The 27963-nt window shown below is 43.7% G+C and overlaps 5 protein-coding genes and 2 non-coding genes across 10 annotated transcripts; 3 read left to right on the top strand and 4 right to left on the bottom strand.

Annotated features, from left to right (window-relative positions):
- The first annotated feature begins 643 nt into the window (after positions 1-643).
- LOC100840763 (ubiquitin-activating enzyme E1 2) lies at positions 644-5513 on the top strand. The gene is made up of 6 exons (XM_003576323.4): positions 644-1140; positions 1453-1670; positions 2217-3011; positions 3103-3971; positions 4076-4511; positions 4735-5513. The coding sequence occupies exons 1-6, from the start codon at positions 909-911 to the stop codon at positions 5329-5331; spliced, it is 3147 nt and encodes a 1048-aa protein (XP_003576371.2). The 5' UTR covers positions 644-908; the 3' UTR covers positions 5332-5513.
- Positions 5514-5696: 183 nt separating this feature from the next.
- TRNAP-CGG lies at positions 5697-5768 on the bottom strand. Its single transcript has one exon. It is a non-coding gene; the product is annotated as a tRNA-Pro (tRNA).
- Position 5769: 1 nt separating this feature from the next.
- On the bottom strand, positions 5770-8934 carry LOC100841067 (MDIS1-interacting receptor like kinase 2). The gene is made up of 2 exons (XM_010239684.3): positions 6343-8934; positions 5770-6208 (listed from the first exon to the last, which is right to left on the bottom strand). Exons 1-2 carry the CDS (start codon positions 8744-8746, stop codon positions 5859-5861), a joined length of 2754 nt encoding a protein of 917 aa, XP_010237986.1. The 5' UTR covers positions 8747-8934; the 3' UTR covers positions 5770-5858.
- Positions 8935-10975: 2041 nt separating this feature from the next.
- Positions 10976-13164, top strand: LOC100821445 (two-component response regulator ARR14). 2 transcript variants are annotated; one of them, XM_014902509.2, is made up of 6 exons: positions 10976-11156; positions 11379-11577; positions 11651-11727; positions 11886-11922; positions 12064-12169; positions 12430-13164. In XM_014902509.2, the coding sequence occupies exons 2-6, from the start codon at positions 11382-11384 to the stop codon at positions 13022-13024; spliced, it is 1011 nt and encodes a 336-aa protein (XP_014757995.1). In that variant the 5' UTR covers positions 10976-11156; positions 11379-11381; the 3' UTR covers positions 13025-13164. The 2 variants fall into 2 exon arrangements, with proteins under 2 accessions (XP_014757995.1, XP_003577903.2); XM_003577855.4 differs by having other exon boundaries at positions 10977-11577.
- Positions 13165-13955: 791 nt separating this feature from the next.
- TRNAI-AAU lies at positions 13956-14029 on the bottom strand. The gene has a single exon. It is a non-coding gene; the product is annotated as a tRNA-Ile (tRNA).
- A 1320-nt stretch (positions 14030-15349) lies between these two features.
- On the bottom strand, positions 15350-19936 carry LOC100846651 (probable receptor-like protein kinase At5g18500). 2 transcript variants are annotated; one of them, XM_003577852.4, is made up of 8 exons: positions 19627-19936; positions 17814-18496; positions 17601-17705; positions 17348-17470; positions 16659-16829; positions 16395-16524; positions 16048-16257; positions 15350-15891 (listed from the first exon to the last, which is right to left on the bottom strand). In XM_003577852.4, the coding sequence occupies exons 2-8, from the start codon at positions 18476-18478 to the stop codon at positions 15748-15750; spliced, it is 1548 nt and encodes a 515-aa protein (XP_003577900.1). In that variant the 5' UTR covers positions 18479-18496; positions 19627-19936; the 3' UTR covers positions 15350-15747. The 2 variants fall into 2 exon arrangements, with proteins under 2 accessions (XP_003577900.1, XP_024318955.1); XM_024463187.1 differs by lacking the exon at positions 19627-19936 and adding an exon at positions 18645-18974.
- Positions 19937-20986: 1050 nt separating this feature from the next.
- On the top strand, positions 20987-27755 carry LOC100841367 (protein CHUP1, chloroplastic). Of its 2 annotated transcripts, XM_010239685.3 has the most exons (10): positions 21005-21220; positions 23255-23392; positions 23479-23812; positions 25142-25730; positions 25963-26268; positions 26359-26490; positions 26584-26771; positions 26859-26970; positions 27073-27207; positions 27407-27755. In XM_010239685.3, exons 4-10 carry the CDS (start codon positions 25323-25325, stop codon positions 27482-27484), a joined length of 1359 nt encoding a protein of 452 aa, XP_010237987.1. In that variant the 5' UTR covers positions 21005-21220; positions 23255-23392; positions 23479-23812; positions 25142-25322; the 3' UTR covers positions 27485-27755. The 2 variants fall into 2 exon arrangements, with proteins under 2 accessions (XP_003577902.2, XP_010237987.1); XM_003577854.3 differs by lacking the exons at positions 23255-23392; positions 23479-23812; positions 25142-25730; ... (4 more) ...; positions 27073-27207; positions 27407-27755 and adding exons at positions 21893-22516; positions 22613-22658; positions 22747-23247 and having other exon boundaries at positions 20987-21220.
- The last annotated feature ends 208 nt before the right edge of the window (positions 27756-27963 follow it).

Here is a 27963-nt window from a genome sequence, read left to right on the forward strand (position 1 = left end):
TCCACCTCCAACGACGACGCTTCCTCCGACGAGACGTCGTCCGTGGATTCGGTGCGCCACCCCGTATCGTCGGGCCGACCGCTTGAGCGACCCCGCCCTCCTGCAATCTTAATTGCTCACGCTTAAATCGGAATGACTCCTCGTTCTTTCACTGCATGGTGGGCCCCATTTGCTCCCTGCCTCCATTTCTCCTCCACTCCGCTTGGCGTTAATTTTTTTTTGTTTATACCTCGTAAGTTAAGATTCTCAAATGGAAATGATAAATAACTCTAGAGATTTGGTTTGCTTGGCTCCACGACACGTCGTGAGGATCGCTCCCATGTTCCTGGCCTTTCTCAGCTTCCTTGAATGCCTCTCTTTGCCACGGTGGCGACAAGGTCCCCGTACATTTGACCTCCATGCCTCGGCCCTCGGCCCGACGGCAAGAGGTTCGAGGAGATGTTGAGGTCGAGCTTACTGTTCTCAATATTATTTTGGTCTGCAATTTTGCTTGCTGACAAATGAACAAGTATAGATTGGAAAGTGACAATGACATTTTTCTGAAAGCGCGAATATACCTAGTTTCCCCCGAAAGAAAAGAAAAAGTAAAAAAGAACCAGATTCTCTTCTGCACGGTGAAGGCACCGCCAGGTGGGTCCGACCTGTCAGTCGTCACCCTCGCGAACGCCCCCCCCGAGAAGAAGAAGAAGCAGCCGAAGAAGAAGCAAAGTAGATTTCTCTTGCAATTCGGTCCTCCCCACAAACCCTAGCCTGCGCTCCGCCTCCTCCTCCGCGCAATCCAACCCCCTTTTCCTCCTCCCGCGACCACCCCGATCCTCACGCTGGATCTGCCGCCGCCGTCCGCCGGCTACTACTACTGCCTGCTCTTCGCGGGGGCGGTCGGGCTCATCGGCGTCGCCGCGCACTATATGCTCCCACGGAAGCGGGGCGCCGCCGTCGCCAGTGAGGAGGACCCGCACAAGAAGGCCCGCCCCGCCGGTTCCGCCCAAGACGACATGGCCATGGCGGCCAGGCCTGCGGCGGAGATCGACGAGGACCTCCACAGCCGCCAGCTCGCCGTCTACGGCCGCGAGACCATGAAGCGCCTCTTCGCCTCCAACGTCCTCCTCTCCGGTCTCCAGGGCCTCGGCGCCGAGATCGGTAACAGCCTGCCTTACCTTCTATCCCGTGATATACGCTTCCTCTGTTGGGGATTGATTTTCGTTACTTGACCCTTTTTAAACACTCATAGATGCGCTCTTATTAATGTGACTTAGTATGATTGTCTGTAAACCGTCAAACCCAAAACCTTTTTTTTTTCTTATCTTGCTCTGTGCTTCTGTAACCAGTGCTGTTCCATCAAAAGAAAATATGATGCATGTAGTGTAGTGGCAAGTAGTACTGTTTGTTAAAAATTCTCCCTTGGAGGCGCTTTAGCTTACACATTCGACTGCCCGCGTGTATTTCTTGCAGCGAAGAACCTTGTCCTTGCGGGCGTCAAGTCTGTGACTCTGCACGACGAAGGCGACGTGGAGCTGTGGGACCTGTCGAGCAACTTCTTCCTCTCGGAGAAGGATGTCGGCCACAACCGTGCGCAAGCCTGTGTTCAGAAGCTGCAAGAGCTCAACAATGCGGTTATCATCTCTACTTTAAGCGGTGATTTGACCAAGGAACAGCTTTCTAATTTCCAGGTATTTGAGCAACAAGTTCATGTGTGTGGTCTCTTTTCCTCCTGTTTCTTTCTGGCCTACTTTCGTGTGTCTTCCATTTAACGTTGGTACTACGCCTCTACTTTCTGTCCATGTGAGTTGTAACAATAGACTGTATTATCTTTTGTTGGCTTTCCGTATGGAAATTCTGTTCCAGTATTTGTAAAGGAACAGAATTTCAAAAGAGGCGATGCTAAAGTTTAAGGTTTTAGCAAATGTATGCCTGAATATAGGTAATTAAGTGAACAAATATAATATTTCTTGATATATATACACTCCTTCCTTCCTTCCTGCTAGCATGACCTTCAAAGAGTTCTGTTGTTTGCCCAACCTAATTGAAGTTTCAAATCCGTATTCTTGCTTTCAGCCTTGACTTTTTTTTCCATTCTGTTTATTGCACACTAGTTTACATGATTTTGGCTTTTGAGGAGGATTAGATGATATATGTATATGGTATGCTTCTCTATTATACTTGTAAACTTGTCATCCCTTCTTCTCAGAATAATGAGATTCCTTTTGAACTTGCAGGCTGTTGTCTTTACTGATATTACCTTAGAAAAGGCAGTAGAATTTGATGATTACTGCCACAGCCATCAGCCACCTATTGCTTTCATCAAGTCTGAAGTCCGTGGTCTTTTTGGAAGTGTCTTTTGTGATTTTGGTCCTGAGTTCACTGTTTTGGATGTCGACGGAGAGGAACCACATACAGGAATTGTGGCGTCGATCAGTAATGACAACCCTGCACTTGTCTCCTGTGTTGATGATGAGCGGCTGGAGTTCCAGGATGGTGATTTAGTTGTGTTCTCTGAAGTACACGGAATGACTGAGCTGAACGATGGAAAACCAAGAAAGATTAAGAATGCAAGACCTTACTCATTTACTCTGGAAGAAGATACATCCTCATTTGGCTCATACGCCAGAGGTGGTATTGTCACACAGGTCAAGCCACCAAAGGTTCTTAAATTCAAACCCTTGAAAGCAGCTATAGAAGAACCAGGGGAATTTCTCATGAGTGATTTCTCCAAGTTTGACCGCCCACCTCTTTTGCATTTGGCTTTCCAAGCTTTGGATAAGTTTAGGAGTGAATTGAGGAGATTCCCTATTGCTGGGTCTACTGATGATGTGCAAAGGCTGATAGATTTTGCTGTTAGTATTAATGAAACTCTTGGGGATGGAAAACTCGAAGCAATTGACAAAAAGCTTCTGCACCATTTTGCAAGTGGTTCCAGGGCTGTTCTGAACCCTATGGCTGCAATGTTTGGTGGTATTGTAGGTCAGGAGGTTGTGAAAGCATGCTCCGGGAAATTCCATCCACTTTATCAGGTTAGTGGCTTTTGCTATTACTTTTATTAAATATATATGTCATTCTATTTTTTTTCAGAAATTTCTAACATCAGTTGTCTTGATTTTGCAGTTCTTCTATTTTGATTCTGTTGAGTCTCTCCCTGTTGAGCCCTTGGAGCCTGCTGATCTTAAGCCACAGAACACCAGATATGATGCACAAATCAGTGTGTTTGGAGCTAAGCTTCAAAACAAACTGGAACAGGCAAAAATCTTTATGGTCGGCTCTGGGGCACTCGGATGTGAATTCTTGAAGAATCTGGCACTAATGGGCATTTCTTGTGATCAGACTGGGAATCTGACTGTGACAGATGATGATGTTATTGAAAAGAGCAATCTCAGTCGCCAATTTCTTTTCCGTGACTGGAACATTGGGCAACCCAAGTCGACAGTTGCTGCTACTGCTGCTATGGCAATTAATTCTAAGCTTCATGTCGAAGCCCTTCAGAACAGAGCAAGTCCTGAGACTGAAAATGTGTTTAATGATGCCTTTTGGGAAAACCTTGATGCTGTTGTCAACGCCCTTGACAATGTAACTGCACGAATGTATATAGACTCCAGATGTGTATATTTCCAGAAGCCACTTTTGGAGTCTGGAACTCTTGGTGCTAAATGCAATACGCAGATGGTCATACCTCACCTGACAGAGAACTATGGAGCGTCAAGAGATCCACCTGAAAAGCAGGCGCCTATGTGCACTGTACATTCGTTTCCTCATAACATTGATCACTGCCTGACCTGGGCCAGGTCTGAATTTGAGGGTTTACTTGAGAAGACTCCCACTGAAGTAAATGGTTTCCTGTCAAATCCTAGTGCATATGTAGCTGCAGCAAGAACTGCTGGTGATGCACAGGCTAGAGATCAGCTCGAGCGTGTTATTGAGTGCCTCCATAATGACAAGTGCGAGACGTTCCAAGACTGTATTACCTGGGCCCGGCTTAAGTAAGCTTTAACGCCGCGCTCATCCCTGCCTTGTCTTTCTGTACACTTGTAACTGAATATGTGCTTACTCACCGTACTGTTTTGTTATTGTTGTGTATCTTAAGGTTTGAGGACTATTTCTCCAACCGTGTGAAGCAGCTGACATTTACATTCCCAGAAGACGCAATGACCAGCTCTGGTGCTCCTTTCTGGTCTGCACCAAAGCGGTTCCCACGACCTCTGAAGTTCTCGTCCTCCGATCCTAGTCAGCTTAACTTTATTTTGGCTGCTTCCATATTAAGGGCAGAGACATTTGGAATACCCATACCTGACTGGGCTAAAACCCCAAACAAAGTTGCTGCTGAAGCTGTCGACAAGGTGATTGTTCCTGAATTCCAACCAAAACAGGGGGTCAAGATAGTTACAGATGAGAAGGCTACTAGTATATCATCTGCATCTGTTGATGATGCTGCTGTCATTGAAGAGCTTATTGCGAAGCTAGAAGAAATTTCTAAAACACTGCCACCAGGGTTTCATATGAACCCAATACAGTTTGAGAAGGTCAGCACATCCTATTAAATTAAACATTTCTAGCCCAGTTATCCTGCAGTTAGATACCAAGAATTGATGCTAAATGCCTGGTTTTTTTTTTGGAAACACACGTGCCTGATTTGTTGTAGCTTTTCCTTGGGTAGGCAGTTGTCTATCTCTAGAATAAACACTAGTGTATCCAAGAGTTCCATCGAAGTTTGAAAATTACTGAGATGCATATCTGTATGTGCAGGACGATGACACCAATTTTCATATGGACGTGATAGCTGGATTTGCTAACATGAGGGCAAGGAATTACAGCATTCCTGAAGTGGACAAGCTGAAGGCCAAGTTTATAGCCGGCAGGATCATCCCTGCCATTGCCACCTCAACTGCGATGGCCACTGGCTTCGTCTGCCTAGAGCTTTACAAGGTCCTCGCGGGCGGGCACAAGGTTGAAGACTACCGGAACACGTTTGCAAACCTCGCCATCCCCCTGTTCTCCATCGCGGAGCCAGTCCCACCCAAGACCATCAAGCACCAAGACCTGTCGTGGACGGTCTGGGACCGGTGGACCGTAACCGGCAACATCACGCTTCGAGAGCTCCTTGAGTGGCTCAAGCAGAAGGGTTTGAACGCGTACAGCATATCGTGCGGCACCTCGCTGCTATACAACTCCATGTTCCCCAGGCACAAGGAGCGGCTGGACAGGAAGGTGGTGGACGTCGCCAGGGAGGTGGCCAAGATGGAGGTGCCCTCGTACCGGCGCCATCTCGACGTTGTGGTGGCCTGCGAGGACGATGACGACAACGACGTCGACATCCCACTCGTGTCGGTCTACTTCCGCTGAAGCCCTCCTCCCTTTTCAGTGTTGGCATGAATCTTTCTATATGAGCTCCATTAGTGAGATCAGGAAACTGATTGTTTTCCTTTGTACAATCATCTGGATAGAACTCAGTTCAGGTCTCCGGGAGATTTGTTATTAGACTTTGATATCATACCCCTTCTATAATTGATGATGCATTGGAATGAGTCGTCTGTTTAGCTTAATTGTCTACTCATAGCTTGATAATTGCTGCAATATGATACGGAGTATTATACATGCACTTGAGATGTATGAAATCATGGTTGGTACTCCATGTGCGGTGCAAACAAAAAAGCAGCAGATATAGCCCTACAGTCAGGAGGTCCTAAATGTAAAAGAACGAAAAAGCAGGGGTGTTGCGAGAATCGAACTCGCGACCTCTCGCACCCGAAGCGAGAATCATACCACTAGACCAAACACCCGTTTCGACTTCAGACATCAACTAAACGTTTAAGTTAGTTATTAACAGTCTCCAAAGAACATATATTGGAACATTGAACTGTTAAAGAACACTAGACAGGGATGAAAATGTCTGTGTCCAGATAATCAGGATTACAAGGTCCTGGAGCTGTAGAGAGCAGCACACTGACCGCATGCTTCATCGACGGTCGCCGTGATGGGTTAGGTGCTAAGCACTGAACTGCGACCATTGTAAACTTCAATATTTCAGTTGCAGTTTCAGATTCAGGAAGTGGAAGCCTGGTGTCCAACAGATCTTTGAGTGATGTGCTTTTCCTGGCCCCTGATGATAGGAGGGAAGAAAGAAGATCGCCCGGATGATGCCCCATGAAACACTCTAGCACGAGCACGCCGAAGCTGTAGACGTCGCACTTCTCCGTCACCCTTGTTGTGTATGCGAGCTCTGCTATGCCGATATCGAGTAGTTAATTTTGATAATCAAGATCAATGGCAATGTAGATCGATCGTACAGACTAAAGACATGAACAGTGTGGCTCATGAAAAAATAAATGTAAACCAACAAAGATAAAATTTTACCTGGAGCAAGGTATCCTTTTGTCCCAGCAAGCATTGTGCAGTTTGAACTATCCCCAGCCAGTACTTTGACTATACCAAAATCCGACACACGAGCTCTAAATTCCAGATCTAGCAATATATTGTTGCTTGTTATATCTCTATGGACCATGGGTGCAAAACAATCATGATGCATGTAAGACAAAGCACGAGAAACATCCATAACGATATTTAACCTCCTTCTCCAATCCAATTCAACCGCACTGTTTTTGGCCTTTAAAGATGCTGCCAAGCTCCCTCTGTCCATGTACTCGTAGACGAGAAATCTGTCATGAGTAGCGGAACAGTACCCAAGCAACTTCACAATGTTGCGATGCCGAATATGCACCAAAGCATCTATTTCACGATTAAATTGCTCATCGTCTTCCATCATATGAATCCTCTTTATTGCAAATATCTCACCTGTTTGTAAATGAGCTCTATAGACCGATCCGTTCGCTCCGGTTCCAATGCAATGAGCATGGCTGAAATTTTCTGTGGCATCAACAATTAGCTTGTACACCTCACCTCCATCAAAATTCGAGACGGCAAACAATTTTGTCTGACGCGGTTCATTTGCACCTTCTGCCTTGAATTTCTCCTTTTTACATTGTAATTTCACTAGTGTTGCGATAAGTACAAAAGCTAGAGTAGCAGGTATTATAGCTAGTAAACTAGCTCTTGACTTCTTCTCTTGTCGACCACTTCCAGTAAGGTCACAAGGGGGTAAACCTTTTGTTGCACCGCAGAGTTGCTTATTATGCATAAACCATCCTATCGGAGCTTCATCAAAGAGCCTACTTTGTGGCACCTTGCCTTCCAATTTGTTGTATGAAACATCCATGGATAAGAGGCTGATCATCCTCTGAAACGATGATGGAATGATTCCATTCAGTGAATTGTGTGAAAGATTCAAGGCTTCGAGCATGTTCAAACCACCTAGCAGACTCGGTATCGCACCCGTAAATGAATTCCCACTTAGATCTAGTAATTGTTGTAGGTTTACCAACATCCCCAGTTCAATGGGAATGCTTCCATTGAATTGATTATAGCTCAACTTCAGAAAGCGAAGCTTCAAACAATGCTGAACTGATCCTTGTATTGGCCCACTTAGGTTGTTTGACGATAAATCCAAATACTCTAAATTGTTTAATGATCCAATTTCTTGTGGTATGCTTCCCTCAAGAAGGTTTTCACTCATGCTCAAATTGAATAGCATCGTCATGTTGCCAATTTCTAGTGGAATACGCCCTTCAAGTTTATTTGACGAAACATCGAGTATCCTCAGCTGAGATAACTTCCCTATGCTTGGTGGTAAGACCCCAGTAATATTGTTGTCTGATACACGTAGCATGGTGAGTTTGTGACAGTCACCCCAGTGATGAGATAATTGACCAAATAGTTTATTTGAACTGACATCAACATACACAAGATCCGGATAAACTCCCATCTCGGAGATATCTGCTTCTAGCTGATTTCTTTCAAGACGAACTCTGAACAGGCTTTTGCAATTTAGCAAGCCTGTTGGCAAGGGGCCAACCAAGTTGTTGTCATGGGCAGTGAAATTCTGCAACCAGCCTCCCGCGCAAAGACCCGATGGCAAGGTACCCGAGAGATTGTTAGAACCGAGTATTAGCTCACCAAGATTCATTAACTTGGCAACTTCTTGAGGGATGGGTCCAGAAAGTTGGTTATAGTGAAGGTACAAGGAAGTTAGCCTAGTCAAATTTCCTAAGGTTTTTGGGATGGGACCAGTTAGTGTATTATTCTCAAGCTCCAATTCCTCTAAGCTAGCTAAATGACCCAATTCAGGAGGGATTAGTCCAGAAAGCTGGTTTTGGTGAAGGTTCAAGGTAGTGAGCTTGGTCAAATTCCTAAAACTGCCTGGGATGGGACCAGAGAGCATGTTGTCACTTAGGACCAACTTTTGTAAGTGCACCAAATTTCCTAAGGCAGGTGGGATGGAGCCTCTTATCTGGTTGCCGTGGAGAAGGAGAACACGGAGCTCACCGAGAAGCCTGTCGATGCTCGGAGGGATGATCCCGGTAAGCTCGTTGCGCGAGAGGTCGAGGCTCGTCAAGGTCCTCAAGGCCGAGAAGTAGTCGAGCGGCGCCAGCCCTCCGAGCCGCAACCCGGGCAGAGAGACCTTGGTGATCATCCTTGCCATACCACACTGAATGCCATGCCAGCTGCAAGGCGATGATGACATGTTACTCCATGACAGCAGGAAGCTCTGGCTTTGGTTGCTGAGGGTAGCTTTCCAGGATAGGAGAGCTTCTGCTTCTTCTCTTCCGGTGTCAATGGCTGGAGCCGCCTCTTTGCCAAAGACAGGTAGTGCTGCTGCTGCCACCATGGCTAGTAGGATAGCGGCAAGTATTTTGGTGTACATGATGGTCTTGGCTAGCTAGTTCCATGTGAACAAGCTAGATCCATGGAGGAGCACCTTAAATTACATGGAAGAGAGCATAAAGTGGTCTCAGCTTGAGCAACTTTCAGGCTTTACACACCTGAGTAGACTGATGAGGAAAGGTGTGTACAAGTTTTCACAGCCATGGAAAATGGATGGACGATGGCAGCTTGTTAAGCTTCCCCGTTGATCAGCATGCAATTAATTAGCTAAAGGATTGCAAGTTTGACACGCAAATTTGATTTTTTTTTCCAAGAGAGTCGCTGTTTGTTAAGATTCATGGTGGACCTATAGACGATGTCGTGGTTGAATTAATAGACCCGTATGCAGGATAGTTAAGGTATCTTTACTCGTTATTTCAAGACTATGACTCACGGTTTTTATTTGAATCTTTTGAATTGTTCTGAGACATCTCGAATTATTTCCACGAATAGTTTTTGTTACTTGTGTGTCACTTGACGACACCAGTAAGTCATGGCCACATGCATCTCTATTATTACAACACATGTCTCAAGTCTCGACATATTATAATTTTTTGGTGGGTTATATGTACATAGCCCACAACTTAAGTGATTCTCGTCATATATTTTTGTCGACGAAAACCCATGGGCCATAGTCACTGATGGAGTAAAATTTAATTGCTTAATTATGTCATTTTTCTCGACTATAGCACATGATTTTTGGGGCCTCCGCATGGTTTTTGCCCATGAGACTCGGTTCACAGTCACAAGCCTATTGTTTAGTTCATCTCATACACCTATCTTTCGTGGGCTTATAGCCTATGCTTTCTAGGATGCCGGCATTTTTTCGTTAACAAGATCCATATATAGGTCTCAGTCATATGGGCCTATTGATTGATTTTGGGTCCCAACAGTTTTTTTCTTCAACAAGGTCTACGGTTCAGTGTCATGACCGATCGATTATAAGATGTGTCAAAACCTCGTAGTTTTGGTCGTTTCATGGGCTATGTGACATGATTTGTATCATCACTCCTTCAAGGTTGAATTAAATATCAGTGATGACGACCTGGAAATTACATTGCTCCTATATTTATGTGGCACCATGAGCATATATATGTGGCACTATGACCTGGAAAATGACATGTTGCCTGCATTTTTGTGGTTTTGAATTGTAATACTCCCTCCGTCCCTAAAAAATTTTCAGTTTAAATTTGAACTAAAACCATGACAAGAATTTAGGAACGGAGGTAGTACTAATTAATTTGGCTAACATTCGATATCATGCTTGTCACAAGATTTCATTTCTTTCCTTCATTTATTCTGAAAACACGGTGGTTGAGTACTATTCCTTAGAGAATAATCTGCAATTATGCAAGGAGATAGAGAAGGAAAGAACCAAAAAAACATCGAAATCCAGGATTGTAAAAGTCCGAGCTAGACAACCATTAATATTTGCACGGCCAAACAGTATATTTCTGGCAGATATTCACAAAAAAAAAGTATATTTCTGGCAGATGTTAAATCTTTAGCTATATGTGAAAGGCTGGAGAATAGGAGTCAAAAAGAAGAATTAATTCTTCTTTCCAAAAAGAACTAACTAACTGTGTACAACATGTACCTAAAAGTGAAAGTGCTGACCAGTTTAATGCGATCACAACATTCAATCAAAAGTTTGGTTAAGTTGTCCCATGGAAACAATCATGCATGAAGTACTACAAAAGAAATGATGGGGCAATAAGTATATGTGTTGCATGTATGGACTGTGAAAAAAAGGAACCGATCCTAGGATGATGAATTCCATTGTACATTCATTCATACATGCTGTTCTCTTTTTCATGTCTTAATCCTTTTGTAGCGATTATAGTATGCATGGCAAAAAGATATGATATAGTCCTAATTATAACACTGCTTGATTTGTATAAGTAAAAACTGATGAATTTCCCACTTAATAGTACCTCTACTTATGACCTATAGCAACTAATTAGTCCTGGACTGCAACTAGACGACCTCCATAGATCTCTTTTTCACACCTACCAGAGAAAGAAAGCTACGCACCAAAAATGCGAGTTAGAGGCCCATCGAATGGATGACTTTTCCAACACTTGAAAAAACCGTAGTAGTAGTAGTAGTAGTGGCTACTTTTCTTCCAACACTAATAATCAATATAGCTAGCTAGTACTGGTACTGTAAAGGTTATGGTTAATTCAGCAATCCTTATTTAATCTCACCTTCTCTAGCTCTGTCTCACCTTTAGTTAATTTGGATCTGTCATTCATAAATCCATGATATGCATCCTTCCAAAAAACCACATGTGTGTGTGTGTGTGTGTGTATATAGACAAATGTGTATGAGCTCATTTTTGTTATCTCTCACACGAAACGCCACGCCAGCTAGCTTCACACACATATGTGTGTGTATCGATTGTCATACAGGTAGATAGATAGAATTCAATGGTGGTGATCTCACCTTTAATTTGGCCTCTTCTCCATCATCCTAGCTCCAAACTGTTTATTACATATTACTGACGACACGATCGATGAGATCGTCGGTCGATGCATCAAGATCAAACCTCAAGCTCAATAAGCTCTCCTCATCAACTCCATCTAGCTAGAGATCCATCTCATATATCTCATATGGCCGGGGAAATTGGCAAGGTGATGGGCAACGATCATGGGAGCTCGGAAGAAGGAAGCAACGACGACGATAGCACGGTGGAGGAGGAAGACCACCGGAAGACCAACGGCGACTCGTCGGTGCGCCCCTATGTCCGGTCCAAGAACCCGCGACTCCGGTGGACGCCGGAGCTCCACCACTGCTTCCTGCGCGCCGTCGAAAGGCTCGGCGGACAAGACCGTAAGCAATTCCAGCATCAGCTTCAATGATTCATTCCCATTTTTTATGCATGTTAATTTCTGTCTGTATGTAGATGCAACCCCTAAGCTTGTTCTTCAGTTGATGAACGTGAGAGGGCTTAGCATCGGCCATGTCAAGAGCCATCTCCAGGTATGTGTGTGTGTGTGTGTCTCTATATGTGTGTGTGTGTGTGTGTGTGTACACCTTTAATTAATTGTCACTTATTGGGTTTTTTGCTAATCTTTTTGGTTAATTAATTTCCCCTGGATGTACAATTTGCTAAATTCTTCCATCGATATGATCTTCAGATGTACAGGAGCAAGAAGATTGAGGACTCGGGCCAGGGTATGTATATAACACATGATACATACTATATAGCTAGTTCATGAATCAAAATTAATCTATCTTGTTCCATGGTGTATATTATGTATTCCTAGCTAGATGCATGGATAATGTGGTAGATGTTGCTTGTGCTTGTGTATGCAGTCATCCTAGGAGGTCACTTGCAACAAGGGGGACAAACCTACAATGTCGCTCATCATGTTCCTTACCATCATCGCCAGAGTACTAGTGCCGGTACCATGCTCTCAAAGTACAACTAATCATCATCTGGTAGATCTTGCCTTATTATTTATTTGATATAGTTAATTGGATTTGTATATAATAATACTTAAATTTCTCACTCTACAACTTTACTTATCTGTCAGGAACTTGCAAAATGCATATGATTCAAGTAACAATAGATAGCTTTGTGTTAACTAAATCTGGATAATACATTAATTAGTATCTCCCCTCTCTTTTTCTTGAGAAACAATATCTCCTTGTATGATTGATGAATGATTAACTAACTAGGTTTGGCACTGCCGCTCCATGGAGGATGAGCAACCATGAACCATTCTGGCTCCCCGGCCACCGTTTCCTTGGATCAAGACCCTACTATTACCCATCATCACTGTCATCTTCGCCATCATCTCATCATGCCGAGGCTCTCCTTCGAACCCGTGCTCATGAACATGTAGCTAGATCAGGAATATCTGCATCCATGATGATTACCCAAGGATCTTGTTCATCAGTAAATGATCAGTACCATGAAAGAAAGCTGCAAGCTGCAATGTCAACGACGGTGCGCATTAGCGATGATCGTAGTAGCCATGGCGCTGATCTTGATCTCAGTCTCTCGCTCGATATTGGTGGGACACGGCGAGAGATGAAGAGGAGGAGAGGGTGCATCAGCTGGGGAAAAGAAGACGATGATCAGATGGGTGACGGCAATGAAGAAAAATTAGATCAGAGCACTGCTAATATGCTGTCTCTATCTCTGGTCTCTCCTAGTAGTGCTACTAGTGATCAGCATATGCCAGGTCTAGAAGTGATCGGTGTGGGTAAGAGAGGGAATAAGGAGAGAAATATTGGAAGGAAGGAAAGTAGTCTTGATCTCACCATATGATATGATCAGTTGCACCTTTGGTGATATTTCGTGGTACTTATTCATAAATTATACACATATGTAGAGCAGCTAGCAGAGGAGATATGTACCTATATATGCACAATATACAATACACATATTAATTGAAGACTCATTGTATATGCGATATGTCCTTAATTTAACTTGACCTGGTATGTGTTTATCATGATGTCCCCTTGTGCGTCTAAATTAGTAGTACTTCTTGAGATGTGAATTGAAATACATTTGGTAACAAGTCCACATGAAATTAACTTGGTTAGGTATGTGATTGACTACTGTGCAGTACACAGTCCATGCATGCACCTGTGAACTACTTCTGGCCAGTCTTGATTCTCCATGCATATGCTTTAATTTCCATGGAGAGAGAAGTTGGGTTGAGTTACAAGTCTTTCTTTCAGCTGACCAGGTTACAGAAAATGTATATATATAGGTCCTCCTGTTAAAAAAAATTGTCGCGCGGGTTGCTTCCATCTGTAAATTTTCTCATCAGTTAAGAGCCTGGCCTCTCTTTGGTCTTGTTAGGCAGATTTCTTAGTTTTAGTCCATCAATACTATTGTTCCCTTTGACCAAACTTTTTCGTAATCGAAAAAAAATCCTACCTACTGAATGTACTAGGGGAGGAATCCTCTATTGGGTAGGAGATGAGCCCCAGGAGGGAGAGAAGTGGAGGGGGAAAGAAGTCGATTGCGACCGGCAATGGCAAGTTTGCACTCGCATGAGGCTCCTGATGAGTAATAAGTGCACCGAGGAACATCGTCGGAGGATCGGAGTGCCATAGGAGGAGGATTCGATAGCAGAGGGTCCGAACTATGTGGTACAAATTGTTAAATGGTGCATATACACTAGATTTTATTGGCCAAATTTTGGTTGGAGAAGCAATTAATGGGAAAAAATAACGTGGATAAAAATATGTGGCCCATGCAGGTCTCGAACCTGCGACCTTCGCGTTATTAGCACGACGCTCTAACCAGCTGAGCTAATAGGCCATTTTGACTCAAAAGCGTACCGATAAGTTATTAGTATCTAAATGCACTACCTGCATGATGGCAATCGACTCGTAACTATGAGGAAGGAAAGAAAGTGATGTTTTTCGTTCTATTGAAATCCTGCGTCGAGCCGATCGATACCGGGCCCATCCATCGCATCAAGTATTGCACTTTTCATACGCATTTATTGACGGACCGGTAAACTAGACCCGAAAAGCTCCTATTTGAAAACGAAAGACCCATCACAAAATTATGGCGCAACGCTATGACGAGCGTTCTCACAGGCCGGCACCTCGATGCATCCGTCTCAAGAGTTGTACACCTTACATGTGCTTCAGGCCACAATCTCTCACTTTCTGCTCCTCCATATGTCTCCATCATATAATCGATCTCACCTCTCATGTCTGAGCTAAAAAACCATATTTGTTAGTATATATCAAGGCCGAGAGGACACGTTCCTCTCATGTCGAGATTAGTATTAGGGACCCTTAGTATTATTAACCGGTTACTATACGTACATGCAGTGAGACAATCAATCTATGCATTCATGAAAGAATTTTTTTTTCGAATCAGGCCTCTCCCACAAAATGAACGCAATAGATCGAAACGAACACAAGAACAAAGAATTTCGATGAAACTAAAAGATCCATCACAGGACTTCGAAGTCATCATCTCGAGATCCACCGTTGTTATATATGTTGACATTCGTCTATGCATCCAGTGACGAAATTCCAAGATAACCGCGCAAGTTGGACTCTGCTTTAGCATAGAATTTTTTTATTTTTGAGAGGAAGACGTTTTTTGAGGGGGATGCTTTAGCGTAGATTTTTTTTTTAGAGGAGAATGCTTTAGCGTAGATAGTTTTGGTGAATCAGCTGGCTTTAATGGGCCCTCTGTAATCCTTCCCAGCCCAGCTGGCTTCAAATCAATCCATGGAGGTAGCCCCAGGCCGGTTTAAGCTCACCCATGACATCATATCCCCATTCAATCCTTACATTTCTAGAAATAAGATATTTTAGGCTTATTCTAAGTCAGACTTATTAAAATTTGACCAAACTTTAAAATATTTGACTTAGAACAAAACTAGAACATCTTGTATTTAGAAACGAAAGTGGCTAACAAAATCCTTTTATTTGAAAATAATGATCATTTTCTTCTGAAACCTTCCACAGCCATTCCTCACTCCTCCACAAACATTGGATCATTTTTATCACTCACAAGAAATTCCTTTTCTTGAAACAGCTAGCACACTATTGATGAAGCTTCTCAAGACAGGACAATTGAGAGTTCAGAACACCAACTGACTGGCAACCACCCACAAGACAAATTTTCTCTTTACTTTAATACTCTCTTTTTTTTGCAAGACTTTAATACTCTTTGGGTGTGTGTACAACTGAATATAGCAGAGATAACAAGGGAAAAGGTCTGTAGCTTATACCAGCTGAGAGCTTTCCAGACCTTTTTTTTACAAGCTAGCAGTACTGTACATCCTTCATACCACACCGCTGTACATTCCATTCCATTCCATTCAATTTCCATGTACCAACAAATGCAAGAAAAATCCCTGCTCTAAGGGATGTAAAGAAGAAGAAGAAAGCAATCAATCCGTTACGTATTCAGACGAATTTTCTCCACAGTGTGTTTTTCCTTTCTCGCAAAGGTATGTATCTCTCTATCTTTTATCTCCAGATGTTTGAGCTTTCCTTCTCTTGTTTACCTCACTTGGTCGAAAACGTACGACTCTTTGGCCGAGGGGGCCTCTCCTCACGCTCAGGGGCATCGCTATTGTCGGTGCTGTTCTTGCCCCTCAATGGCATGGTTTCTGTGTTGTCAGGCATCCGGTTAGGTCGCTGTCTTCGTTCCTGCAAGTGCAATCCTCATGTGTTCAACTTTTGTGACAGGTGAATACTGAGGCGATAAACATCAAAGCCGAGCTACACAATCCTTTCTGACTCCAATGGAGTCGATAGAACAGGTATGTGGGCTAACTATGTGCATGGTGTTTTTGTCAATCAAACCTCTTGAGGTATGGTTTCGCTAGAATCCAACATCCGGACCACCTGATCCATCCTTGGTCTCTTCTCAGCATTCAGATCGATACACCGCAGAGCTGTCAAAAGGGCACGTTTGAGCTCCTTTGTCGACGGTCTTCTCTCAAGGTGTGGATCAACAACTTCTTCGGACCGTCTGTTGGCAACCATCACTTTAAGCCAATCTACTAGGTTTACCTACAGGTGAACAGCAGTGTGTCGAAAATAAAGAGGACCAACTTCTTTGGTAAGTGATGAGATCGGAAAGTGAGTAATGAAGAAATGAAATACAACAATTAGGTCCTAAAAATTACAGGAAAATGTCTTAGTATTACCTCACTCGGGGGGCGATCATAGTCAATTGGATCCCTACCAGTAATAACCTCCAGTAAAAGAACTCCAAAGCTGTAGACATCACTCTTTTCATTCAAAAGCCCACTGTTAGCATACTCAGGTGCGACATAGCTGTACAAAAACAGAACAGTGAAGTAAATTTAATTCTTAGCATCAGCCACCTTTCTACCAAATTATAATGGACAAGACTTGGAGGAAATGCAAAGAGATAGTGCCGCTTATACACTGTGGCATGAAAAACTTACCCAAAGGTACCCATAACTCGAGTAGCAATATGACTTTTACCAGCACCGAGCATCTTAGCCAAACCAAAGTCTGATATTTTGGCATTAAACTCATCATCAATCAAAATATTACTGGCCTTAATGTCACGATGCACAACCTTTGGCTCAAGTGCCTCATGTAAGTAGGCAAGGCTGCAAATGTGGAGTCTTATCAAATTGATGTTTTGAAGAGGAGTGAGACAATAGGTGAAAACAAAAACTATCTAGTGATTAAGAAAAAGAGCATTAGTTAATTGCAACAAAAAAGAGAGAGCACTAGCAAAAGGATCGTGATAAGATAACGACATGAACTGGCTAAATTTTGAGTAGTGCCAACCTTTCCTGTAATCAGAGTTCAGAGCTGATCCAAAATCCAAAACATGTTTTAGTTCACAATAATGTAAAGACAATAATGGATGCAGGCTAGTAACTTGGTAAAGGATAGTTAAACCCAGAAGCTGTCACGACTCATACATGTGCTGATGATGTGCGCATCAATCAAAATGGTCACTTGTTAGCACTAAGACATGAATCAATCTTGGGAGTAAACAAAGATGTACTTAGGACATTAATATCCTATGAATAAAATGTTGGAATAAACAGTGATGCACAGAGGACATTAATATCCTAACAAAAGCAATATGTTAGACCCAGCTGAAGGAGTTACTCACGCCTTTGCAGTCCCCAGAAGAACTTTCATGCGCGCTAACCAAGTTAGAGAGCTGTACTGGGACAATTCTCCATGAAGCCAACTTTCAAGATTACCATTGTTAACAAACTCGTACACAAGCATCCTGGTAATGAAAACGCATCAAGCAATTCGAGTTATGACTTTCGTGTTTATTCGCTGCTAAAACAATCGAAAGTAACATAACATGCCGTCTTCAGAGAAAATGGAAGAAGAAACTGAACTCGTATTCTCACCTCTGGGTACCCTCAACACAATACCCCAAAAGCCGTACCAGATTCTTGTGGCGCACATTACCTATCGCCTCGACTTCCACTCTGAATTCCCTCTCGGCCTGCCCTCTGCATAAAATAAGCAATTCTTGTTTAAGCAGAAAGGAGGCAACACAACAAAGTGATAAACCTACAGAGTGCACTTCATCACTCAAATTTTGTTACATAAAAACTCACAAGTTGTTAAGGATCTTCTTGACAGCAACCGGGGTGCCATTGGATAATCTGCCACGGTACACAACGCCATATCCACCCTCGCCAATTACGTTATCCTTCGAAAAATGGTTGGTTGCAACATCTAGATCTCTGAGAGTAAACCAATGGCCCCAACCAAGGTAAGAAAACTCAGGTAAGCCCGCCAATGGCGCAGAATCAGCAGCAGCATGTGCTGAAGGCTGTTCACAGACAGAGACAGATTGAATTCCATCACAACCATCTGCATGACAGAAAGTACCACCCAAAAGATTGTTGTTATCTTCTCTATGTCTCAAATTGTCCTCCTCAGACAACTGAACTGCATCTTTGTCAGCGGATTCAACAGGCCCATTCTCAATGGCAAGTAGAAGCCCATCATGTACAACAAAGTCATTGGGTGAAAATTGATCAGCCACCCTAACTTCCGTGATATCTTTGCAAGCAGAAGGTATCTGGGTCATCGGAAGCTCCTTGAATGCCCTACGTGACCGCTTAACCCAGCTTTGGATAGTAAGGCATATAACAAGAATAAGAAGAATACCCAGGAGGGATGCTCCAACAGCTATCCCAATCACAACCCAAAGTTTAAGGCCAAAGACGATTGTTTTCTCATGAAGCGATTCAGTTAGCGTGGAGTTTGATGACATCTTGTGATCATCAAGTACCTTCATTGAAAGAGTAAGAATATGTCAGCAACAAATGGAAAGAACTACTTCCCCGAAACAGAAGAATATAAATATAGTATTTCACATGGATAACTAGATTAATTTTTTTTCTTCCGTTGAATAACTAGCAAACAGATGAGCAACATACTGCACGCATGATTATCACTTGAATAGAGTGAGAGGAGAAAAGTCATGAAGAGAGGGGTTCATAATTTATATATGAACTTGATGTTTGGTCTGCGGACCCTTGGTATCCACTGTTTCAAACTGACTCTATTGTTTCTACAAAGACAAACTGAACGTAAGAGAAACACAGGAAGTATTTGCTGAACTGGGAATGAACGAGAAAGCTACATTGCAACCACCAAGATGAAGACCAAGCACAAGTCTCTGTCTAGGCAATTTTGATGCGCATTCAGACTGGGAGGCAAATGCAAACTAATCTTGCACAGGAATGTAGCTTACTATTGTTTATGCAAAACAACGCAACGACATCTGGCCAGGATCAACAGGAGGAGCCTGACCTGTCAACTACCATTCTCATGCCTAGAGCTTATTCGTTGTTCAGAATTAAATATGTCCAATCGAAGAGCTACAGGTTCACATCAGGAAAGTTTGAACATATCAGCTCTTAAGACAGCATGTTGTGGTTCCCAATAGAGCAAGCAAACTGGTACAAGTAAATAAGTAAACTCCTCGATTACTAACGCATGTAATACAATATCCAAAGAAACAGAAATTTGGGGTTTACAGGCAAAGAATTTTCGCCCACGGTCGAGGGAACAGGCAAAAGAAGGATTTTTGGAAACAGAAAATGAAATTCAGCCAAGTAGATTACTAGATTACCACCTTGAACTAGCAACAAAAGAGCATCCTAAATGCCACGGGTAATTATAAACTTCGAAAACCTGGGGAGAAGAATTTAAACAACAAAAAATCGATCTTTAGAGCCGGAACGAAATCTGGACGCCTGAATCGAATCGGCGCAAACATTGGGGCATGCAAGGGGATCCAATCCAGGATGGGCAGGAAAAAGGGAGGAACTAGCTCCTCCTCCACTCCAGGGGGCAGTGAGATCCAGGTCCGCATAACTGACATTACAAAGAAAGGAAGAATGGATAGGTCGGTACCTGGGATCCAGCAGCAGAGGAAGAAGAAGCAAGCAGGAGAGCAATCGAAATGGGGAGGGGGGAGAAGGGGATTTGGAGATGGAATTGGAAGGTGGTGGCGGCAGGAGAAGGGGAGTTGTCAGCGTGGTTGGTAGTGGCGACTGGCGAATGGCGATCGAGTCGGTCAGGACTCAGGAAGCAAGCAAAGCAAAGCAGCAAAGGCCAAGTGAAGTGAGTGGTAAACGCAGAGTAAAGCAAAGTAAAGCGCACGCTCCTTCTCCTTCCTTCCTTCCTTCCTTCAGATAGATTCTTCTCTTCTTCTTCTCCCAGCTGCTGCTACTGAACAAAGAAAATTAAAGAAAAGAGGGAATTCTTCTCATTTCTCAAATACAGGTTTAGAGATATGGAATTTTAGTTTCTATTTTTTAATTGGGTTTTTTGGTATGAGACGGCAAAGTGCCAACTGACGAGAGCTGATTAATCAAGCAATCAGCGTCAGAAATATTTTAATGATATATATATATATCTGATACGACGTAATTATCCTCATTATTGATTGTAGTTGTCATTGCATCGATCTCCAGAGATAGCAACGTCTTTGATTTCATGGAATTTAATGCAATTCCAACGTGTGCATCTAATTCTAACGGAGAGAAAAAAACTCTTTTGTATTTGTAATCTTTAGGAAAAAATACTTCCTATAAGGCTTGGTTTGGTCGCGGACCCAGGGTAGGAAAGCTCTAAACCGCTACTTTCCTTGCTTACCAGAGTCCCTTGCGTTTCGCAAATCTCAGAGAACGACGGGGCAGCGGTTCCTGAACTCGAGTAAGTGGAAATAAAGTTGTCGAAATCTGCCATCCCTTTCGAGGCGGTGAGGTCAGGTTTCTCTCGACGGCGTCGAAGCATTTTTGTGCTTTTGTTTCTCGGCATTCAACCCTATCTCGGTGACGCATGCTCACTCCGGCGTCGACCGAACCCGAAGATCTTCTGCAAATACATGAGGACGTATGTGGATGGCGTGTGTAGTCCCTTGAAGCGGCGATGTCGAACATATAGTCCCCCCCCACCCCACACCACACACGCGCGCGTCCTGATGACTTCTGGTCTGAGAGGCAACGACGTCAAATTAGTTCCGATCGGTGGCCAGAGATTTCTTCAAATATTACTACTCGTCTCGTGAATCTAAGATTAGAAATATTTGTAGTACTGATATTTGCAGCCAGGCAAGTAATAATTAATCCAAAGCATTGTTTACCACTGAAACGGAATGATGATGGAGTTAACAACAATTATTCTTCCCCTACTGCTGGGAGTAGAGAATACATAGACAGATTCGAGTACTCTACTCAGAGTAGTGGTATATGAATATGATACTACTTGTATTCCATTCCTCCCAGCTGCATGTCAGAGAGTGAGACTGAGAGTGCTCTGCTTTCTCTCTCAGCTTTTGCCTTTCTCCTTTCCCCATCCCATCTTTCCCCTTCACCCGACCCCCCAAATTCTTTTCCTTGGAGCTCGGTAAGCAGCCCGCCGGCGACAATGGAGGTCCGCTTCCTCCTCCTCCTGCTGCTGCCCGCTTGCTCCCTCCTCTTCCTTCACCTCCACTCAGCCTCAGGTACTTCACTTCCTCATCTTCTTTCTCTAGCTGCTGCTTACCCGCCATAAACCCCTGCCTCTCCGCCATTAGAAGTTCATGTTTTAGAATAGATCCCCCGTCCCGGGCGGTTCATTTCTACTAGTTTCAGATCAATTAGTTCTTCCAGGACAGCTTGTACAAGTAATTAATTTTATTTTTCTGTTCTTCACCATTAAAATTTCTACTGTAAACACTTAACAGCCCCTGCTACTGCTAGCTACAGTAGCATTGGGTTAGCATTGAGCTCCGCAGCATTAAAAATCTCCTGTGATCTTTACATCTCGATCTAGCTGGTACAGATTCAGTTTGCTGATTTCTTGTGTGGCGCCAGTGCCCTTCAAATTGGGGAGCACTAGTACTACAAGTATAACCAAGACTGTTGTAATGTGCATCATGCATAGATATAGTAGGATGTACTTGCAGAACCAAGAACTGTTTTTTTTCTTTTGTAATAATCTGCATTAGAAAAGGTTTGCTAGCTCCACATATTTGGAGCTTCAAAAAAAAGCGCCTCATATTTGGACCACATGCATGTCTCACACTTGGTTGACTACTTAATAGTCTTGTAGCTGTAGCTGTGTTCCGTCAGAACATGAGAGTTAGCATTGCCTTGCTGATGATAAACGACTCCGAATGATGTCGCTGCTGCAGGCAAACCGACTGTCCGCGACAACTTGGATCCAGCTCAGGTGACCAACCCAGCGATGCCGATCACGGTCCCATCTACGAACCCAACACCGACGATCATCACCGTGCCGTCGACGAACCCTACCGTCACAATCCCTTCCTTAAACCCTCTTCCCACGCCTATCACAACACCCTCTGCCGACCCTTCTACTACACTGCCATTGCCAACCCCTTCGACCTCTGCGCCGAACACGCCGGTCACCAATCCTGTCACCACCCCTTCAACAGTCCCTTCATCGGCACCATTGACAAACCCGGCTGCAAACCCGATGGCGCCTACTATCGGCATTACGCCTCCTCCTGCTGCTCCTGTCACCACCCCAGTCACAGCTCCAGCTGTGTCAGGGCAGCAGGCCTGGTGTGTGGCCAAGGCTGGCTCAGCAGAAACAGCGCTCCAGGATGCACTGGACTACGCGTGCGGCATTGGAGGAGCGGATTGCTTGCCGATACAGCCATCGGGGAGCTGCTATTATCCAAACACCCTGGAAGCCCATGCGTCATACGCTTTCAACAGCTATTACCAGAAGAACCCTGCACCCTCCAGCTGCAACTTTGGGGGTGCGGCAATGCTTGCCAATGCTAATCCAAGTAAGAATGACTCTCCTTTCTCCTTCTTGATACATTCAAGGAATTTTCCTTGTGTTCCTCTGAAACATCCCTCATGCATCTCCTGTTTGCATGCAGGTTCGGGATCCTGTGTCTTGGCGTCATCCATGTCTTCACCAACAAGGTGGAAATTGTTAACTTGGCATTCTGGTAACATGAAATTCTTGTGTTTGTGGTAGTGATATGCATGGTGAACTATTTCATCTTTGCAGCTCTACTGCTGGGTACAATCCCGGGTCGGTGTCTCCTACTACATCATCCACTAACCCTGTTACTGGTGCATCTGGTTCTGATCCGGGATCCTCGGTGCTGAACGCGAGTGGCTCAGGCATTTCTGGCTCATCGGACTTCGGGTCGGACTTCCCAGGAGAGGCCAACAAAGGCAATAGTTGGCGGTCAATCTTGCCCTTTGGCTGGTGCTGGGCGGGTTTGTTCTCCATTCTTGCATTGCCATACGTTGGAGGGATATTCTGAAGAAAGGAGCTGCTCCAGAATTTTGAAAACTGGGAGAATTGCAAGTGATGGAAAAGAGCTAGAGATTTGCCTTTAGATGTAGTGGATGTAAGATTAGGCTACTAGGAAGTAGGGTTGCCTGTATTAGTCACTTAGTCAGTGCTTGTAGTTTCCAGGTGTATCAAATCCAAATATTGATTATGTGCACTTGTGCTCTTGCAAGTTGCTATATTTTGCTCAACTGAAATGCGTGATTCAAACTTGCAGCTGTACATGCGAAATCTTGGAAGGGCGGTTGGGGAAACTATCTTTGATTGCAGGCTTATTGGAATTAATTCTATCAAGCGAGTGTAGGTGGTCAGTCTCCAGCTCTGATGTCATGTCTAACAACAGCTTCAAACTCAGGTGAGCTGTACTAGCTCTTCAACATATCAAGGACCAATTCATGCACTTGTAACACATGGACGCTTTTGTATATTTTTTTAATCCAGAGAAGTAGGGGCTTTACTGGTGGAAGTATCTGTGTGCTTACACATAGGACCGATCTGCACTTTGGGTGGCTTTGGTTGGGTTGGTTGTTCAGTGATGTGAATGGGGAGGAATGTTGAGACATTCCACCAACAGCTAGCTAGCCGGGCTTTTTTTATAAATATATATAATTGCTGCATTGAATTGTTGGTCCTCAGTTTGATCAGAGTGTCACACCTACTTTCCCACTATCCAGCAGCATGATCTTGGCATCTATAAGTTGCAGCACTTCTCCACTGTCCTGCTAACGGAGTATTTCCTTTGGGTCTGCTTGACTCTTGCATCCTGCAAAGCAAGGTTAGTCCTTTTATCCCTTGTAGTCGTACGTTTTTTTAAGGAGATGTGTCCCTCATACAGTAGGGAATATTATGGAAGAATTTCATGTGCTCATTATTATTTGGCATCACTGATTCTGATTTCTGTTTGGAGATGGAGTACCCGGTTGCGATTTGCTGATCCTCTTCTGATGCTTTCCTTCTTCTGTTTCTTCCACTTGACACTGATCTTTCTGTGTTGATACTCTCCAGTTAGAACATAGTTCTACCATGGGAGTTGCCTCTTCACGCTGATCTTTTTGTTATGGAATGAGTTCTTTCGTTTGTCTTTGTGCCACTTAGTGCAGTTAGCTTAGATTTAGTTTAGGGACTGGGGTTGGTCTGTCATGCTTCATGATTACACCGTTGCTTAAAGTATAAAACTAGTTAGAGTGTGGGTCAGTTGTTAACTATAAAGGAAAAGATAAAAGACGGCAATCACAACTAGTCTTCAGCTACATGTGCTTTAGTAATCAACTGATGGCTCCAGTTTATTTTAAAGTTATTCTTGGCATCACAACGATATATGTACATTTCAAGACATATACAAGCAATTATTGTTCAATATACACTAAGCACTTTGTCACTTTTGGTTTTTCTTTGGTAACTTTAAGAAAGACTTTACCTTTCCATTTATTTAGTTTATGTTTAGTGTGTGCACCATCTGGCCTCCTCACCACTAGTTCGATAGAAATCCTATTCGTCATAATACACGTGTATACATTCAGCTAAGTGGTTCTCACATGGTCTAGAAGTATATACTAGTCTTCCAGCTGCAACTAATCTGTCTTTTCGTCAACTGCCTGCCATGAATATAAAAATATAAATAGTCAGTGGCTTAATTATTTGGTTTGTAGCATCCAATGCTATACATATTGTATTGTGCAGTCTGTACTATCTTTTTCTTCTAATCGCTTCCTTTGTTCGGCGTGCATTGATGCAATACTCCACCTGTTGAAGTTGCTTGAATACTTGATCCCAATTATACATTGAGGGGGTAATTACTGTTTTACATGTAGAGCAGACTAGATCTCGTATTGTGATGCACAAGTGTACAGTGTACTGTATTTGGGTTGGTTAATAGTAATAGCATTGGTTTATTGTCTGTCGTTGCCTGCTCTGCTTTCTGGTCCTGTTTGTCCTCTAATAGCCGTGGCCAATTGGCCATGCTCAACTGAATCAGCATACCTACCCTGCTTGTGCATTAATAACACCCATCAGGTTCAGGCAGGCTGTTGCCTTCTCATGGTCCTCTCTTCTTCTCACTGAAACTGGTTCTGATAATTGCCTTGTTTGTATCTTGTGCTTGCAGTCAACAAATAAGAGCTCAGCTGTGCTGTACTGATTCCAGAGTCCACATGCTGCATGCTTGCTGTTGCCAACCACCCAGGCAGCACCTTCCTTTCTGACACTTAGTATTCAGCTCAGATGCAACAAAGCAATCAAGACTAGACCACTGGTTAGTTAGGCTGCTCCTTGGATTCACACAGACAATGAAGCAGCAGGTGTTGAGCAGCGGCCATGGCGGCGGCAGGGTCTCCTCGCCAGCTTTGGTGGCCGCCGTGCGAACCAGGGCTCCAAGAGCAGCAGCCATCAAGGAAGGTTCTTCTCCTCCAGCTCCGGCGCCTGCCACTCCTCCTCGAGCAAGGAGGCTCGTGAGGGTGAGCAACAACAGGGAGGAGAGGGTGGTGAATGGTGCAGCTGCAAAGCCAAGAAGGCACAAGGAGGATGCCGAGGAGGAGATGCGCCGCCTGCGTGGGGAGGTGGAGGCCCTGAGGAAGGAGGTGGAGAGGCTGCAGCAGCTCAACAGCGAGCTGGAGTGCCACAAAAGCGGCCTCACACACCAGCTCTCTCTTGCCTGTTGCACCATCACCAGACTCCAGGAGCAGCATGACATCCATGTAAGTTGGGTTACATATCAGTACAGACCTGTTTGATTATTATGCAGTTGCTTCAGCCATCTTTCCTTCCATTGCCTGAAAGAAAAAAACTGGATTTACCATGCTCAATTTGTCTACAGCCTGTTTTTTTTAGAGAGAGATTACAGCCTGCTTTTATGTACATGAGATGTGCCATGTTCATCAGTTTTGATTCTCTGTTTCAAATAGCAAATGATTTTTTATTCTGGTACAGACCGTCGTGTCTCAGCGAAGCAACCAGAAGGACAGTGCCATGAGCAAACCACAGGCTCCGCCGAAGCCCCCCTCGCCACCACCGCCGCCGCCGCTGCCACCTGGTAAAATTTCCGGAAGAGCTCCAGCACCACCGCCTCCACCGCCACAACGTGGTACAATAAGCACGGTGAACAATGCAACCGCATTGGTTGAGATGTACAACTCCCTGAACAAGCGTGACACCAAGAAAGCTGCCTCTGTCAGCACTGCTCATCACAACAGCATCGTTGGAGAGCTACAGAACCGCTCCACGCACTTATTGGCGGTTAGCATTATGCCATCAAACGATTCCGGAAATAAGATTAAGTTAGCTATACATGATTTCTGACTAGATGCATATCTATCTTTCATTCAGATCAAAACGGACGTCGAAACAAAAGGAGAGTTCATCAATGGTCTCATCAACAAAGTCCACACTACTACTTATACCGATGTGGAGCAAGTGCTGACCTTTGTTGATTGGCTTGATCAACAACTTTCAACTCTGGTAATCAAGCAGACACAATTATATGGTTATTGACCCCATTATCGTTTTTATCTGAGACGGCTACTGATCAAATTAAGTTCTTGTAAAATTCAGTCTGATGAGACAGGCGTCTTGAAACACTTTAGCTGGCCAGAGAGGAAAGCCGACACACTCCGGGAAGCTGCGTTTGAATACCGGGATCTCAAGTGTGTCGTAACAGAGATCTCTTCATTGAACACCGATGATGGCAGCCCTACTTCGTGTGAGGCTACTCTGAGGAAGATATCAAGCTTGCTAGACAAGTATGAAACCAAAAACCAATTGACCTGACACATGATGCTGGTCCTCAAATTTTCCCGCTGAACCTGGAATGCTTAATTGTTTGGCAGGTTGGAGAAGAGCATGAAGAGACTGGTGAACCTGAGGAACTCGGCGATGCCGTGCTATAAAGGATTTCAAATCCCGACTGAATGGATGCTTGATTCAGGGATTGCTTCAAAGGTAGTCTACTTGTACTCGATATGAAGCGTCAAAGCATCACTTTCTCTCTATATAAAGGCTCGATCAAATGGAGGTTATCAATTTATTTGTTTGAATTTGAAGATGAGGGTGGCATCGGTGAAGCTTGCAAAGGTGTACATGAAGAGAGCCCTCAAGGAAATAATGGCGGATACAGGAGGAGGGAACGAGGCTGGTCTTGTTGCTCAGAGCGTGCGGTTCACATATAGGGTTCATCAGGCATGTCTTATGCACTCTCTTTTTTTTTAAAAAATGGAATCTTTTATTACCCCGGTCTCTGCATACAAAATGCATATATCCTATAGTTCTTATCACAAATGTATCATGTACTCTACCTGGCTTCAATCCTTCATATATTACCTAGCACAAACTTTCTGTAATCTCTATATACCTAATTTTGTTTGGTTGGGGTTTGTAGTTTGCGGGAGGGCTCGACAGCGAAGCGATGCGCGCCTTTGAAGAGCTGACGCAGCGGTCTCGGTTGACCGCTGCTTAGCTAGATGGAATGAAATGAAGTGAAATGGTTGCCGGAGAATGAGATGAAATGAAATGGTAGCTTATCAGAGTACAAATTAGTGTCAGTGATTATTATTTTTGGATATGTACATTTAATGTAGTTTTTATTTCAGTTAATAAATAAATGTAATTGGTGCCCTGCCAATCATGGTGACTAGGATGAAGAGGCACATATTAATTATTCCATTTGTATCTTAACTCTACGGAGTATACTCGAAAAAGCTAGGAAAAGTCCATTGCATTTCACTTCATCATGTTTCCAAATTAAATTTGAATTTTGAATTGCTTTTCAAGAACAATGATTTGGCTTTATTGATTCACGAAATAAATTACAATGGATCGATATAATTGAAACAAGCATAAACAACGAAGATCCTCAACAAAACAAAAAGCTCTATCATGGTCCGTTGAAATTAACACCTCTACCTACACCCTTCGCACCTTGACGTTCCTCCATAT

Source organism: Brachypodium distachyon, chromosome 4 (assembly GCF_000005505.3).
Source record: "Brachypodium distachyon strain Bd21 chromosome 4, Brachypodium_distachyon_v3.0, whole genome shotgun sequence".
Classification (NCBI taxonomy): Eukaryota; Viridiplantae; Streptophyta; class Magnoliopsida; order Poales; family Poaceae; genus Brachypodium; species Brachypodium distachyon.